Here is a 17,892-nt window from a genome sequence, read left to right on the forward strand (position 1 = left end):
ACAATATATTCTTCATGATCTAAATCTACCTCAATCTTTGACACATCGTAGCCTAAATTCAGGCATAAGAAAACAGTCCTGTGGTGTGGTTGATGTTTCCCACGTTAATTGGAACAGCAATGAAGAATACGTAGCTTGATAAGACTTAGTTTGAGAGTGATAAAAGCACATTAGGCCTCAGACAGGAATCATGCCTCTCTTAATATGAGAAGTGATTTCTCTCCCTCCACAGCATAGCAGAGATGGATGGAGGCTATGAGAGGCAGAGGCATTGACAGAGTGGCTTGTTCAGCATCAACAATGAAGCCCACCACCACCACCACCACCACCACCACCACCACCACTAAACCCACCTGACAGTGGAGCCTAACATCCAAACCAATAATAACACAAGCTCTCTAAAGGCTTGAAAGCACTACTTGACAATTTGCCAATAAGAAGCTAGTAATCCTGTCTGGTCTTATCATCAAATACATTATGTTAGCATAGGACTTCCTTAGATGTAGTTGTGACACTGAAAAGATCAATACCGTTTTTGACAATCTGTTGATCATTAGCATATCTGTCTCATTAAAGGACAAGCTATCAACAACCAGGTGTTGGCATATAGCGCAGAACAAAGACTTGTGTTTTTCATGTGAAGAGACACGATTGGCTAAACCTCCTCTTCCACTTCCTCTCACTCGTGCCCACTCAATCTCTCTCTTGTAAGCCTTGTTTATACCTGGCGCTAACATGCATCCTGTGTCCTGATCTTGTCCACATTCTGACTGTGCCCACATTTTCAGATATACATCTACACATGGTATTTAAATGTCTCTTATCCATCCACTGTGTCCAAATTCTGACCAGATTTCTTGGTCCCTCCCTGTATGCAAATTATTTGACAGATGTTATTTAAAAATATATATATATGTATTTATTGATTTTAAGACACATTGATATCATCAGTCAATGTTGCCACCTGACTGATGATTTTAGAAGGCTGGATAATGGTGATTTAAATTATTTCTGTCCAGATCCGTCTACACTAAGATATCGAGACACAATGCGTGCCTGACTATCTCCGGAGTTGGTCAGGAAGACCCGATCACAATCCGTCTTTTAATATTCTACACCTGTCTGAAAATGTGGGCACAATCAGAATGTGGACAAGATCAGGACAAAAGACGAATGTTAGAACCAGTTATAAATGGGGCTTTAGCCTACGTTTACATACTGTATGTAACCTACAGGTTTATCTGATGGAAAAGGCCAGTGCATAAATTAGGCAGGACATTACTATCTATACAGAAAATGAGCAGATTGATATAACGCCAAACTGACTTACACACTATTCAGTGACATTAATAGCCCTGTCTATGGCATGTTATATTCCATATTTTTCATAATTTGTTGTTGAACAGGAAAGGGCCTGATGTTTCAGATGGCTCCTCTGGAGGGAGAGGTAATTTCACCCTCTTTAGAGGCCCCTTACAGGGCCGTACACAGGGGCCGCCACACTAATGGAACTGTCATATAAATGCAAATAACATTGTGACTCTGTGAAACAAACCTTGAAGGGCAAGCAGGCAGAATTGAGCCGGATAAACAAACCACGCACGCACGCACACACACACACACACACACACACACACACACACACACACACACACACACACACACACACACACACACACACACACACACACACACACACACACACACACACACACACACACACACACACACACACACACACACACACACACACACACACACACACACACACACACACACACACACACACACACACACACACACAGAGTCCCGGGTGGCAGGTAGCCTAGCATTTAGGAGTGTTGGGCCAGTAGCCGACAAGGTAAAACATCTATCTATGTGTCCTTGAGCAAGGCACTTAACCCTAATTGTTTCAGGGTCAAAAACTGAAGCTGAAATTGGGATTCTATTTTAGGAATAAGGCCTGTTTTTCTTTTGAAGCCAGAAGGAGGCTAGTATCAGCTACATTTATGCCTTTACTAGACTATAGGGATATTTTATATAGGAATGCTTCCGCATTGTTTGAGATCATGACACCCTATTGACACCCTTTACCATGGCAATTTATTTTAAACTGCAAAACCCTTACGCACCACTGCACTTTGTATACCAGGGTTGGCTGGCCTTCTCTAGTCACTCGTAGGCTCAGGCACTGGTATACTTTTATTTACAAAGCCATTTTGGGTTTACTACCTTTTTATTTGGGTATTTTTATTGTTCAGAAATGTGGTGGGTACTCTCTTCGTTCGCTGGACTTTATCCTGCTAACTGTTCCAAATGTCCGAACTGAATTTGGTAAAAGGGCTTTTATGTACTCTGCGCCATCGTCTTGGAACGCCTTACAAAATACTTTTAAACTGGAAGAACTTGTCCCGATTGGTGTTTTTAAATCACTGATGAATGATCTTGAGACTGATTCCCTGACCTGTCAATGTTTTTAATGAGCTGTTTTTGATTTTGTTATACTCTTGTGAATTCTATGGTTTTTACTAGATTACTTTTTTTTACTTTTTACTAGATTTGTTTTTCATGTTGTTTGTCATTTTTGTCATGACTTGGTGCTGCCTATCTTGGCCAGGACACTCTTGAAAAATATATTTTTAAATCTCAATGAGCCCTTCCTGGTTAAATAAAAAAATTAAAAATAAGGGTTCCGGTCAATAATGACTGACCTGTGCTCTGACCCCACTCTCCGAGGGTGTTTAAGTGTGATATGAAACAAATGTATTTCCAATTCACATGTGTGAAATAGGACAAAAGTAAGCACCCACCTAATTATCTTATCTCATCTTTATACCTGAGGGAGGGGAGGGAAAGGTGGGTGGCTTCAAACCAAACCCACAGAGTAGTCTGTCCATCTACAATAGTTACAGAAAGGTTGCATTTCCTCTCAGGTTTGTTTTCTATCTTCATTCTGAAATACATGGGGTCATTCCAAGATAGTGAAATCATCAGGAGCAGTTTAGGATGTAATCACAGCCCAGTAGTCAGTAAGCAGGTGTAGTGTCAGCCAGGGATCAGAGTGGAGATGATGTGGTGGAAGCTGGCAGGATGTCTAGACCTGCAGATTGAGCCTGTGGAGGTTTAGAGGACTGCCAGGATTAAGCCTCCTCCTCCTCCTATGTAATCCAACCACTGTGAGGAAAGAGAGCATTAACTAGACTCTAGCACACTGAACCGAAACAGGGAATAAAGAACTGCTTGGTAGCCTACCTCTCTCTGTGAGGAAACAACCTTTTGTTTATTTTATTTGTTATTTTATCTTTATTTTATCAGGGAGTCATACTGAGACCAAGGTCTCTTTTACAAATGAGCCCTGAATTACAGAAATGACAATATGCAAGTAGAAAGAAAAACACATTCATCAGTAGTACGTTCCTCAATCAGCTTTCTAAATTGCCCTAGAGGCACCAAAACATCAAATTTAAGAACATTTGGTAGATTGTTCTACCTATAAGGTGCAAGAAAACTTAAAGCTGATTTATCGAATCCAATAGAGACCAAAGGAATTTCCAGAGTTAGCCATCCCTGAGACCGGGTGTCTAAAGTTTAGTAATCATGTTAGGTACAGTGGGAGATTTTGTAAAAGGGCTTTATATATGAAAACATAGCAATGTATCAACCTACGGGACATCAAAGAGCCAACCAACTTTCTGGTTAGAGAATGCAGTGATGAGTACTAAAACTGTACATGGTTGCAAAGGGCATCAGTGTCTTAACAGCGCGATTTGCCAAGGCAGGATACTCTGAGCGCAGCCCAATCCAGAAATCTGGCAGTGGCTTCTGATTAAATTCAATTTTCACAGAACCACTTGTTGCAATTTCGATGAGACTCTCTTGTTCAGATATCGGTAAGTGGACTGGAGGCAGGGCATGAAAAGGATAACAAATCCAGTTGTTTGTGTCATCCATTTCGGGAAAGTACCTGCGTAATTGCACACCCAACTCACTGAGGTGCTTCGCTATATCACATTTGACATTGTCCGTAAGCTTGAGCTCACATGCACAAAAAAAATCATACAATGATGGAAAGACCTGTGTGTTGTCCTTGTTAATACAGATAGAGAATAGCTCCAACTTCTTAATCATAGCCTCAATTTTGTCCCGCACATTGAATATACTTGAAAAAGTCCATCTTTATTCTCAGTTTCTTAACTAAGTCATCAATATACTTTTAAAAGACAGCTTTTCATCTATTAAAATGCCCAGATATTTGTAAGCAGGGACACGATCAACACTTGACACCATCCAAAGTACATATGTTTAAATCATCAGAATTGTTTTTATGCACCCTAGAGAACAACATTTACTTAGTTTTACCTGCATTCAATACTCATTTCATAAAGTTATTGTAATAAAATGAAGGTAGACTGTAGTTCAGATAGAGCCTGGTCAACCGTGGGGCAATAGCATACACAACAGTATCATTGGCATACAAGTGCAAGTTAATTTTTTTCAATATTTTCAATAAGTCAATATTATTAATGTAAACAGAAAAAGTACAGGACCCAGAATTCATCCCTGCGGGACACCTTTCGTTTGTCCAGAAAACCTGATTTAACACCATCAGTACCCCCGACACATTGAGTTCTATCTGTCAAGTAATATTTAAACCAACTGTCAAGACTGGTTCTCAGGTTGAGCTTGCTTCCATTTGGTTACACTAACCTAAGGCGATCCTCTCCTCTCATTGAGAGAGGTAGTGAGAAACAGTGTTTATTGTGCCATATATTACAATGTATTCTAGACTCTCATTTCTTTAACCTTCTTTTATCAGCTGGCATCATCACAAGTGTCTTTTGAAAGGATGGCAGACCAAACTGCAAGCGAGAGGAATACGGCTGAATTATTAAAGACGCCAATTAGCTGGGCTGTCATTTAGATCAAACACACCGGGTGTCTTTCACCGCAAAGCAGTGGCATTTACCAGCAGCACCAGAAGCTTGTTCAGGGAGCGAAGCAGGCTGTGCACCGGGCGGTGAGTTTAGAGTTGAGGCGGAGCACCCAGCCATGAAAGAGTTGAGTTGTGCAACAGTGCTCTAATGAACGACTTGACACAACGGCATGGTTCAACTCAACCTCAGAGAGGTTACCGAGGCCTGACCTAACTCATCAAGCGTGCAGGAGAACTGAATAGTAAGGCTGGTGTGTAAATGGAGTCTTCTTTTCCCTCTCTTTCTCTTATCTCTCTCTTTCTTACTGTAGGTCTTCAAAGAGCACACTAGAAGGGTAGGCTTTCAAAAGCATCTTTAAGCACAATCCCTAGTCCCCACAACTGTTTGCTGCTGATAAGGTGAGCATGGCTTACAGCAGTTATGATATATACATTATCATTTCGCAGACGCTTTTATTCAAAGTGACTGAGTCACGCGAGCATACATTTTACATACGGATGGTCCCAGGAATTGAACCCACTATCCTGGCATTGCAAGCACTGTGCTCTACTAATTGAGCTAGGGAACCACAGGTATCGCATGGAAACTGGAATGCAAATGAAATACATATTTTATATATTCCAAAACCCTTTACATTTCAATCATATAACCATAAGAGTGCACTAGGTACAGAAAGCCCATCATTGCAACTATGGCTCTCCACTATGGTGGATGATAATGTGATCTTCAGATTGATTAGAGAGCTCTTAACAACTTCTCACATCTACTCCTTACTACAGCTCTCCATTCCTCAGCCCATCCCTCCATTCCGTTACCTTGTCCCTTCACAATGGTCCTGCTTCATTATCATAGTCAGATCCTAACACACACGCACTGAGGATCACCCAGAAGTAACCCTCCATAGTGGTGATTATGATCATTACTCATCATCATTTTTCACAACGTATAAAGATAACAGCGAATACACCATCAAACAAATTCCCTTTATCTAGCCATAATGGTGACCAAAGGAATGAATAGGATCGTAATGCCATTTGGGTGGTAATACAGTAGAGTTCAATGACTTACTGAGGCGGGGAGTCTGGATACATCACATTCACTTGTGATAGAGTCTCCACGTAGGAGTCAAAGTCAAACGCTGGAGGGAACTCCTCGACACACGTCGACCTCAGCTCCCCGATGGAGCCGCCGTACGAAAAGCCATCCGGAGCTGTGGAGAGGCAGGGCAGTCTAATACAACACTAACGAACACAATAGCTTTTTTTCCCCCCCCTCGGTGAACTATAGCAGAGTCAGGATTGTAAATATGCTCTGTGCTCAGTTCAACTGAATTATATATCTCATGGTTTAGGGATCCTACATTGAACTGAATAAGCAGATCTACAGTAAATATTTATTTTTTTGCAATCTATCTGCACTGTTATTACACTGGAGCAGTCGGAATCTGTTATGAAACATAAGGCTAAGGGCATGTGGCTCCTTGAAGATAGAGGGGCTGCGATTGAAGCCAGTGTGATATAATCTGGGTATATCAGCCTTCGGCCAGGCAGAGGGAGAATGGGGCGGCGTCCTAACACAAAGGATGCTCTTTGAGCTTTTTGTGCCGTCTCTGTGTGGACTGACAATGGGACCCAGTCCATTGGGCCAAGTGGCCTTCCACAGACATGGCTTTGGCTGTGTGTGTGTGTGTGTGTGCGATTCAGTTTGGTGCAATATTTTGTTATTTTCCCATTCCGTTATCAACCCCACAGGCAGAGTGTGGTCCCTTTAGATGAGGTTTCAGGAGAAGAGCACTGGTTGGTTTAAATGCCAGCTCTGGAGAATGCCAAATGTGGCATATTAATGCCATGAGGGTGAAATGTGTTCATTGGAAGACTGAACTGGATATCTTCTACTGATTCAGCTCTGGGAAAAGTAGCATAAAACATTCATGGCCATACATTTTGTCACAGGGATTTGTAAATAAGACCTATGAAACCACTTGCAACTGAAAACCGATAAACTAAATCTTATAAATGAACGGGGCTCTAACACACCTGCTGGCCTCATCGATGGACAACTCTCTGTAACTCACCATAGCTGGCCCGCAGGTGGGGGTTGCGCAGACGGCTGTCTTTGCGCAGGCTGCCCACGATGATGGTAACGCAGGACAGGAAGAGCACCAGGCCGATGACGATGCCAGCCACCACCAGCGGTGACACCAGCAGGCTGGCCTCGCTGCCCCCATCACGGCAGTCTGGGTACTCATGGGCACTGCTCTGGTTCGAGCTCACTGCACAGTTCACAGACCACAGGTGGGGCCCAGCCACAGAAAAGAGAAAGCAGGGACGAATGGAATAAAAGAGGGAAAGTGTGGAGAGAAGGAAGAGGGGGAAGAGGGAGGTGATAGAAAGAAGAGAGTGGTGAGAGAATTAGAGAAAGTAGAGGGGGAAAAAAACACATTCAAACCCTTTGTGGCAATGTCAATGTGAGACGTTGCCTCCATGACCCTATGGAGAGAAACATGTAAGCTGATATTTCTCATCACACACATACCTCTCTGTGGACCGCAGGTCAGGAACACTCCCAAGATTTTCATTCCTCAGCGGAGGAATAGATTCTCAAGTCTGCAGTGTTTAATATTTAATCCTCAACCCGTTAGAATTTTTAAATACACGGGGTGGAACTCTTTCATGTCAGCTCAGGAGGCAGAAACTTCAGCCATTAGTGGCTCTTCTCAAATCCCCTTCACCCTATTCAACAGAACTAGAGGGAAACCAAAATAAGCGCACACAACATAAATCAGATGTACTCAAATAACACCACACATATAGTCACACAGACAGATTCGATATCCAAGTGCAGGCCGAGATAATACAAGCTGCTCTGTTATCTTTGCCACATTTGGCATCTGAACATCTTTTTGGGGGCCATCAACAGGAGACAAGAAATCTAATCAATTTATTTATGAGGAGGCCGTTGTCTAAATGCTAATCGTATTAGTCTCTATTCATCTCTTCCCTGCTGAGGAATTCCTGCCATAATTGAGGTTATAAAATATTTGTGTTGATCACAATCAATGTTAATCTTTTAATCCACAGTGAGCATTGTGCGTTGATTTGAAGATCTGGCAGAGTAGTCTACTCTGTTTATGTTGGCATACAGTGCCTTCAGAAGGTATTCAGATACGTTGACTTTTCCCACATTTGTTAGGTTACAGCCTTATTCCAAAATTGATTCAATTGTTTTTTTCCCCTCATCAAGCTACACACAATATCCCATAATGATAAAGCAAAAACAGTTTCTTTTAAAATTTGTTCTCATTAATCTTTTTTTAAAGAAGGAAAAAATGAAATGTTACATTTACATAAGTATTCAGACCCTATACTCAGTACTTTGCTTAAGCACATTTGGCAGCGATTACAGCCTTGAGTCTTCTTGGGTATGACACTACAAGCTTGGCACACCTGTATTTGTAGAGTTTCTCCCATGATTCTCTGCAGATCCTCTCAAGCTCTGTCAGGTTGGATGGGGAGAGTTGCTGCACAGCTATTTTCAGGTCCCTTCAGAGATGTTCAATCGGGTTCAAGTTTGGGCTCTGACTGGGCCACTCAAGGTCATTCAGAGACTTGTCCCGAAGCCACTCCTGCGTTGTCTTGGCTGTGTGCTTATGGTCGTTGTCCTGATGGAAAGTGAACCATCGCCCCAGTCTGAGGTTCTGAGCACTCTGGAGCAGGTTTTCATCAAGGATCTCTCTGTATTTTGCTCCGTTCATCTTTGCCTCGATCCTGACTAGTCTCCCAGTCCCTACCGCTGAAAAACCTCTGCACAGCATGATGCTGCCACCACCATGCTTCACCGTAGGGATGGTGCCTGGTTTCTTCCAGACGTGACGCTTACATTCAGGCCAAAGAGTTCAATCTGGATTTCATCAGACCAGAGAATCTTGTTTCTCATGGCCTGAGTCTTTGGGTGTCTTCTGGCAAACTCTAAGCGGGCTGTCGTGTGCCTATTTTCTGAGGAGTGTCGTCCGTCTGGCCACTCTACCATAAAGGCCTGATTGGTGGCGTGCTGCAGAGATCTGCAGAGATGGTTGTACTTCTGGAGGGTTCTCCCATCTCCACAGAGGAACTCTAGAGCTCTGTCAGAGTGACCATTTGGGTTCTTGGTCACCTCCCTGACCAAGGTCCTTCTCCCCTGACTGCTCAGTTTGGGAAAGTGGCCAGCCTTAGGAAGAATCTTGGTGGTTCCAAACTTCTTCCATTTAAAAATGATGGAGGCCACTGTGTTCTTGGGGACCTTCAATGCTGCAGACATTTTTTGGTACCCTTCCCCAGATCTGTGCCTCGACACAAGCCTGTTTCGGAGCTCTACCGACAATTCCTTCGACCTCATGGCTTGGTTTTTGCTCTGGCATGCACTGTCAACTGTGGGACCTTATACAGATGTGTGACCTTCCAAATCATGTTCAATCAAATGAATTTACCACAGGTGGACTCAAGGATGATCAATGGAAACAGGATGCACCTGAGCTCAATTTCGAGTCTGATAGCAAAGGGTCTGAATACTTATGTAAATAAGGTATTTTTGTTTTTGCTTTGTCATTATCGGGTATGGTGTGTAGATTGCTGAGGATTTTAATTTGATTTAATCCATTTTCCCTCTTGAAGCATGTGGGAACAGCAGACTGGGGTAAGGATGAATTGAATATGTCTGTAAACACACCAGCCAGCTGGCCTGCGCATGCTCTGAGGACGCGGCTGGGGATGCCGTCTGGGCCTGCAGCCTTGCGAGGGTTAACACGTTTAAATGTTTTACTCACGCCGGCTGCAGTGAAAGAGAGTCTGCAGGTTTTGGTAGCGGGCCATGTAAGTGACCCGCTGTATTGTCCTCAAAGCGAGCAAAGAAGCTGTTTAGTCTGTCTGGGAGCAAGACATCCTGGTCCGCGACGGGGCTGGTTTTCTTTTTGTAATCCGTGATTGACTGTAGACCCTGCCACATACCTCTTGTGCCTGAGCCGTTGAATTGCGGCTCTACTTTGTGTCTATACTGATGCTTAGCTTGTTTGATTGCCTTGCAGAGGGAATAACTACACTGTTTGTATTCGGTCATGTTTCCGGTCACCTTGCCCTGGTTAAAAGCAGTGGTTCGCGCTTTCAGTTTTGCGTGAATGCTGCCATCAATCCACGGTTTCTGGTTTGGGAATGTTCTAACATCATCGCCGATGCACTTGCTAATAAACTCGCTCACCGAATCAGCGTATTCATCAATGTTGTTGTTTGTTGCAATGCGGAACATATCCCAACATATCCCAATCCATGTGATCGAAGCAATCTTGAAGCGTGGAATCAGATTGATCGGACCAGCATTGAACAGACCTGAGCGCGGGAGCTTCCTGTTTTAGTTTCTGTCTATAGGCAGGAAGCAACAAAATGGAGTCTTGGTCAGCTTTTCCGAAAGGAGGGCGGGGGAGGGCCTTATATGTGTCGCAGAAGTTAGAATAACAATGATCCAGGGTTTTACCAGCCCTTGTAGCACAATCAATATGCTGATAGAATTTAGGGGGTCTTGATGTGGGGGACCGGGAGTTGTTGGCTGTGGTTAAAGCGTTGAAGGCATGGAGACATTGGCTTGAGGGGGCTAAACACCCTTTCCTCATCTGGACTGACCACCGCAACCTGGAGTACATCCGGACAGCGAGGAGACTGAATCCTCGTCAGGCAAGGTGGGCCATGTTCTTTACCCGTTTTGTGTTTACCCTATCCTACAGACCAGGTTCCCAGAATAAGAAGGCAGACGCACTGTGAGTAAACAGGGCTTCTGCAGTCTGTTGTGCCGTAGGAAGACTGGGCAGAGTCCATGCCTATGACACAAAGGAGCGGCCCATGTATCAGACTCCCATACTCCCGGCCTCCTGCCTGGTAGCGCCGGTCGTGTGGAGGCCCACACATCTCCCTCCTCTGGTCATCCGGGGATCGGTTGGACGGTGCGCTGTTTGACTGGGATGTACTGGCGGCCCACCTTGGCAAAGGACGTGAGGGTTTATGTTTCCTCCTGCTCAGTGTAAGGCTCCGAGACACCTGCCCAGAGGTAAGCTACATCCCTTACCCATTCCACAACAACCTTGGTCACACCTGTCAGTGGATTCTCTAACCGATCTTCCTTTTTCACAGGGAAACACTACGATCGTGGTCATGGTGGATCGTTTCTCTACATCCTGCCGTCTCCTCCCTCTGCCCAGTCTTCCTACGGCCCTACAGACTGCAGAAGCCCTGTTACCTCACGTCTTCCAGCACTACATGGTGCCTGAGGATATAGTGTCGGATCGGGGTCCCCAGTTCACGTCAAGAGTTTGGACGGCGTTCATGGAAAGTCTGGGGGTCTCGATCAGCCTTACCTCAGGTTTTCACGCCGAGAGTAACGGGCAGGTAGAGAGAGTCAACCAGGATGTGGGCAGGTTCTGCGGTCCTATTGCCAGGACCGGCCGGGGGAGTGGGCGGTGTTCGTGCCTTGGGCCGAGATGGCACAGAACTCGCTTAGCCACTCCTCCACTAACCTCTCCCCCTTTCAGTGTGTATTGTGGTACCAGCCGGTTCTGGCACCGTGCCATCAGGGTCAGACCGAAGCTCCTGCTATGTACGACTGGTTTAGGCGCATGGAGGACACACGTGTACAACTCCAGCGAGCCGCGCGCCGCCAGAAAACCAGCGCGGACCGTCACTGCTGCTCCTCTCCTGTTGCTCTGGGAGTGAACTAGCTATGCAAATATAATGATTCCCCAGGCTGTGTCTTACACTACAGAACCATAAATGAACAGATTTCTTAAATTGATTAATAGATTGATAGATTGATTTGGGGGAAATTCCATCTGAGGGTTTCTCCTCCTAATTGAAAGGAGAGGTGAAGTTATCCTACTGGTAATAGATATACAGTGGTGTGTCAAAATAAAGTCCAGTCTTCCATTAATACTGATCTGGAACAAGTCTGAGGTCAGTGTTAATGCAGAGAAAGGTCTGAGGGCAATAAAGGGCAATATCACAGTGTAGGTTAATTGGATTATTCTACAGGGCAACTCATTATGGTTATATATGATTCACAGGACTGCTTACACAATGCTTTCTCAGGACTCTTTTCCCCGAGCTGATGGTTTATAAAGATTGGTTTAGTCTAAAAGACGGCAGCCGGGAAAATAAATGAGCAGAGTAGAGACATCAAAATCAATCACTAGATCAGTGATGCATTGAAATCACACACTATTGAATAATAACAGTATTATTTGATATGATATCTGATTGAGAGAGAGAGGGTGAGAGATACATATATATACAGCCTGATATTTCTAAAGGCATCAAGTCAAAGCCTCACTCTGAAAAAAAGGCAACTCTCGTTGTGTATCAAGCATCTGGGCATGGTTAGCATTTTTCTTAATTTAGTGTGATTTTTCTCTGCCCAAAACAGTGATGCTAATTAGCCTTTGCTCTGTCATTAAGAGGCCTTTTAGAAACATAATTTGAGCAAACTTCCGCTGTTGCTCTTCATGAATCTCACATACTGGAGAGGGCCATAACTGTGCCAAATAGTTAAAGAGTCAGATTATAGTTTGTTGTTTAAGTAATTCATCTGCTAAACTCCTAGTTGACACCATGTACCTACCAATTGGTAGTAGTGATTGGTAGTCCTGATACAGTATGTGCTGAATTCAGCAGTATGGGTTCAGTCCAACTATCCAGTAAGTGATGCATTTTGCAGTGCTGTGCCTGTAAAGACAACAGCATCAGCAGAGTGCCACATGGCCATGTTTCCAGGGCCCAGTGCTGTAGCCAATGCACCATGGATGCCTTGGGTCATCCAGCTGGCTGTGCTTCACATTGGGAGACACATGTCTGGGAGGTCATATTGCCCATGTGCATGATACAGGATCTACTGTATGAGGATTCTCCAGAGAATGTCTTAGGTGAAGCTGGATTTGTTTGTATGTGTGTGTGAGAGTGAGTGAGTGAGAGCAAGAAAGAAAGAGAAAGAAAGAGAGCAAATGTGTACGTAAGTGCGCGTGTCTACTGTTGAGCTGAGTGAATGGCATATTGTCAGGGCCTGGGTCTATGGAGCTCTTTGATTGTATTTGATTGCTGCTCCTCCATGCAGCAGTACGTCTTGTTGACCTTCTCCGAACCTGCCCTTGGGCCCCTGACACAGGACCTCACAGAGAGCACACAGCCAGCCCGCTCGACGCAGAGGGTCACACCAGTCCAGAACACCAGGACTACGTAGCATATATAATCAATGTACCCTCTCTCCCTCACTCTCTTAATCTCTTTCTCAATTTCTCATATTTTTATGAAAGATCATATCCTCCCCTTTTCTCGATCACTCCCGTTTCATCCTTATTTCTTCAACTTTGCATTGGCTTTATCATCGACCCTCCCTTTCTCCCACAGGACTCATTCCAGTTTTGTACCACAGATTGCAATAATTATAGCCCACATTTAGTCCAAACGTCCTTTCCTCATGCTCAGATAATGCTGCTAACAGTGGTAGTCTGTCCCCTTGTGCCTTTGTGTTTATATGACAGCTGTGTACTCCCTGGTCAAGATTCATAAGATTAGGAAGCATTTCTCACTGTCTTTGTGTTTGCTCCCATAAGACTCCACTCCTATCCTGCCAACCCTGCCCTGTCTTTCTGTTGAACATTAAACAGGACCCATCGATGAAGCTCCCTGTGATTTAAATTCACAATATCATTCCGTTCCTCCTCAAGTGCTTTGTAATCCAGACAGAGCCAAGTAGTACACCCACACACTATATATTTCTCATAGGACTTTGGTGTTCTCAAACAGTGGAACTGTCTACTGTACGATGGTATCAACCTCAATATGATAACTCCGGGAATATGAACGGTAGTGCGTGAGTGTGATTGTGCGAGAGAGAGGAACAGACAGAGAGAAAAAGAGAGAGCGAGAGAGAGAGAGAGCGAGTGCGTGTGTGTGTGTGAGGACAGGCACAGGGAGCGAGAGAGAGCGGGAGAGGTGATTGTTATAAATTGTGTCTGTGTGATGTTTGTGCGCCCTGTGGGGTTAGCAGGCCTGGCCCCAGCTGCAGAGAGAGTGGGAGAAGAAAACCGAGCGAGGGCATCTTTCCTGGCACATTATTCTGGTTAGACAGAGGAACTCAGAGGCTTTACTCTCAGGAGATGCTAGAATAAAGAAGTGTTGAACAGCATCGCCGCTATAGGAGCGTAATATAAAACAGTGGGATACGAACCGAACTTTATTAAATGACACATAACCAGCATCCCTATCTCTCTCAGAAGAGAGATCGGATAACACAAACAAACAAGTCTATAAAATCTTAAGAAGTTCATTTTCCCCCCTCGAATGACAGATTTAAGATATGATAACCACAACTTCGGTGTGAATTCAGTGTGATTTTTTTATGTTTTTAACACAGAAGACGAACCATAGCTAATTAACACATCTTCAGCACCAACCCAAGCAGGTGCTGATCATTTTTTAACACATGGCAATTGGTCAATTCTTTATACGCCAATTCACACTTTACCGGGTAGCCATTTTAACATATTTATCACACATTGGCATGTACAACCTTGTGAGAAGAAGTCCACTGCAGTTCCTCGTGTTCAATATGTTGACACTATATAGGCTGATTCAGTGGGACATGACAAACATACAGTACCGCAGTAGCAGCGGAAGTTATCCAGTACACACAGGAAGTTCCTGTATGACCTCAATACAAGACAATCGCTCTAATGCCTGTGTTGTCCTGACATGTACAGTACATACCAAGGCCACATCTAGTGCATCGGTTGGCCACATGCTTGTTTACCCATGTGAAACCATTTTAGGATCTAAGGTGACTATTACGATTCGGATAGATGATGACAGGGTCTGCTTTAAATAGTCTATAGACTCTATACAAGCTAGAGGGACCATGCCATTGAGACGTCAGTCTGATCCTGAGAGGATGTCTGGATGTGTTTTGGTAACTGTTAAATAAAGGTTAAAAACAGTTTTTTAAATATATATAAAATTGTACTGAAGATGGATGCACTATGAATATGTTTAAGGGACATCCATCACTGAGTACATTGTGCAGGTGACAACCTGTGTAATCTATGGTGATGGTCACTGGGCCAGTAGGGAATGCAGAGTGAGGAGAAGATGAAGGCTGTCGTAGTACATGTGTATTACCCAGTATGAGAGGTACATGGTTATGTGGAGAGAGAGTAAAACACATTGATATGGCCCTATAGAATGAGGGGTGATAAGGACTCCTCTCCCTGCATTCAACAATAACAGGCTGAATGCTGGGCATTGTGGGCATTCTCTCAGGGTGACGAGGAAAACAAATGTCACCTTGCATGCCTCTAGAAGATGAACCTATTGTATGCCAGAGAAGAGCAGAGATATTTTGCAGATGCCTGTTTCCTGCTCTGACCTCAAGGACATCTATATTTATTTATTTCAATTCTGAAATATAACAACGTTAAAAAGAAGAAAATATCTAGCTCTACATCCACCTTTAACAATATGTATTGGTATTATGAATTAAAAGGACTATGAGAGTATTTTTGACTTAAATCAGCAATCCCCATAGGCTTCAATAACAGCAAAATCCCAACTTCAACTCCAAAGACGAAGGTATCCTCTGAGCAGGAAATAAACAACTCTGGGACTAGAAGACAGGCTGATATCCCAGGTCAGAACAATGACTACCACTAGGTGGCAGTTCCGTGTCTTATGTCACTCAAGCCTTGCTACCTCCTACAAGCAACACATGATCCACCATGGGACTCGCACTCACACAGATTTGTCACTTGATTTAATAGGTGACACAACTCTTTTGCTTATTTCCCCGAGTGTGTCCCGTGTGGCACGGGTAGGGTTGCGAAGATAGCGGTAGTTTACCAAAGCTACCAGAATCTTCAGTAATTTCGGTAATTAACAGAAAATCTATGACAATCTATCGTAACTTTGGTAATTTATAGTTCAATAGCTTAAAAAATGTTTTTTATTCATATTTAGTATACGTTGTTTTAGTTCCATATTGTCCATGAGTTTCTAGTTGATAGACCACATGGTTCAAGAGAAAATAGCGTCAATAGCGAGAAAACAACTAATGAAAAAAAGCATTGAATCAACAATGCCATTATTTTAAATTAACTGCCACCAGTTTGAAGGCAAAACAGTGACAACAAACTGACATAGTAAAATAAAAAAATGTGTGTGAAGAAAAATATAAAGGATATTTCATGCTGAAACCCTCATCTTTAACACCAATTATATTTAGGATAATGTTTAACAGCTTTATCATCCCCCCCCAAAAAAAGTATTTAATACATTTTGCAGGTGATAAGGCCATACAAAGAGCCACAAATAATTACAGACACCTGTACAAATCTGAAGTACCAAAAAGGGCCACTAGATGTCTCGCGATAGATTACATAAAATCCTTGAAAGATAACACAATTCTGGTAGTTTACTTGTAAAATTAGAAAGTTTGCAGTAATATAACTTCCCGTTGCAACCCTCAGTAAGGGGATAACAGAAGCGACAGGCGGGACACACACACACAATTTCCCTCTTCGATTAACAAGAAAACATGTCAGATGTCCACAGAGCTTACAAAAAGACTGCAACATATGAGAAGAATAAGAGGAGAAAAAAGAGAGGCAAATAAAGAAGAGTGAGAGAAGACGAGAGGACTGCGGAGGGGACGAGGGAAAGGACTGCCCTGTCTCTGCCGGGTGACAGCTATTCTCCTCTCATCACAAATGTGTTCCTTCAATGCCACAAGGGGGTGAGCGGAAGTCTTATGAGGACAGACACAGGGAAGAAATGGCCGTCTATGACGAGTCTGGGGGATGGACAGCACTGCGTGGAAAAGCACCACAGACTGTTAGAAATGCTTCCCTCGCAATCTATTCTTCTAATGTAAGGTAGAGCCTGCTTCATTGAGCAGAAATCGATCTTAGCCACACTACAAAGCACACACTGCAGTAGCTCGCGCTTCAAAAAGCCAACGTGTAGTTTACTTACAAAACATCCAATAGTAAAGGGAGTGCCACTGGTACACCTTGAAGTGTTGCTAAGTGGCACCGGGGATAATTGGAAACACAATACAGGTGTACTAGTAACATTCCATGCCCTCTTTTGAAAAGTACAAACTAGACCAAAGACATAGCAGTTCAGTCATGGTGCATTTCCAAAAAGGTTTTACCCCAATGTTTTACACAAAAAAGGCTCAGACTTCTCTGTTTCCATCTATGCGGGCCGGCACCTGTGTCTCACTGGGCCGTGGCTCCGGCAGACCTGCTCTCACCTGGGGCCAAAGCCAGGCCACTGGTACTTTTCTGCTGGCATTTACTTAACAATGGCTGACTGTGAACTTTAACACTTTCTCACAAAGCAGCTGTTTGGTTTATGCAGAGGTTTTTGATTCTGCTCTTCCTACAGTCAGCCCTAGCTATGGAAACACAATGTCCCTAGTATAACATAATAGGGCTGCTATTGCCAGGGACCTCACGATACGATATTGTCACGATGCTTAAGTGCTGATACGATATTTATTGCGATACTGTGATTTTATTGCGATTCGATACTGTCATTTTATTGCGATTCGATGTTCCAAACATGTTGCTCACCATATGTCTGCTGCAGACGGACAAGAGAGAGACATGGGAAAACACGTTTTGATCAGTCATGGAGTGTTGAAAACAAATTGGCTCCCTATTTAAAAAGAAGATGACGAACAAGCTATGAAGGAGAAATACTAGAGTTTTCGTGCAGCCAGCTAGGGCAAAAATAATATTGCGATAATGTCAAAAAGATACGATATGATATATCTTAAAAAATAATATCTCCAAACATGTAACGGTGCAGATTATTTTCCCCCCGTCACTATAACATAAGGGTGTATGACTAATGTAACATTGGGGTTACAGTCGAAAAGCAGAAGCATTGGC

The 17,892-nt window shown here is 43.6% G+C and overlaps 1 protein-coding gene across 3 annotated transcripts in view; it reads right to left on the bottom strand.

The window, feature by feature from the left end:
- LOC124033852 (protein BEAN1-like) overlaps window positions 1-17,892 on the bottom strand; it is a 42,387-nt gene that overhangs the window by 8,849 nt on the left and 15,646 nt on the right. For 2 of the 3 annotated variants that reach the window (XM_046346222.1, XM_046346223.1), the window contains 3 exons: window positions 7,470-7,679; window positions 7,009-7,206; window positions 6,003-6,144 (listed from right to left, as the gene is read on the bottom strand). In XM_046346222.1, the coding sequence (XP_046202178.1) occupies window positions 6,003-6,144; window positions 7,009-7,206; window positions 7,470-7,512 (383 nt within the window). In that variant the 5' untranslated portion in view covers window positions 7,513-7,679. The remainder of the gene's footprint in view (window positions 1-6,002; window positions 6,145-7,008; window positions 7,207-7,469; window positions 7,680-17,892) is intronic. The other variant, XM_046346221.1, reaches the window with a different exon arrangement.

This window comes from Oncorhynchus gorbuscha, linkage group LG04, assembly GCF_021184085.1.
Source record: "Oncorhynchus gorbuscha isolate QuinsamMale2020 ecotype Even-year linkage group LG04, OgorEven_v1.0, whole genome shotgun sequence".
NCBI classification, from domain to species: Eukaryota; Metazoa; Chordata; class Actinopteri; order Salmoniformes; family Salmonidae; genus Oncorhynchus; species Oncorhynchus gorbuscha.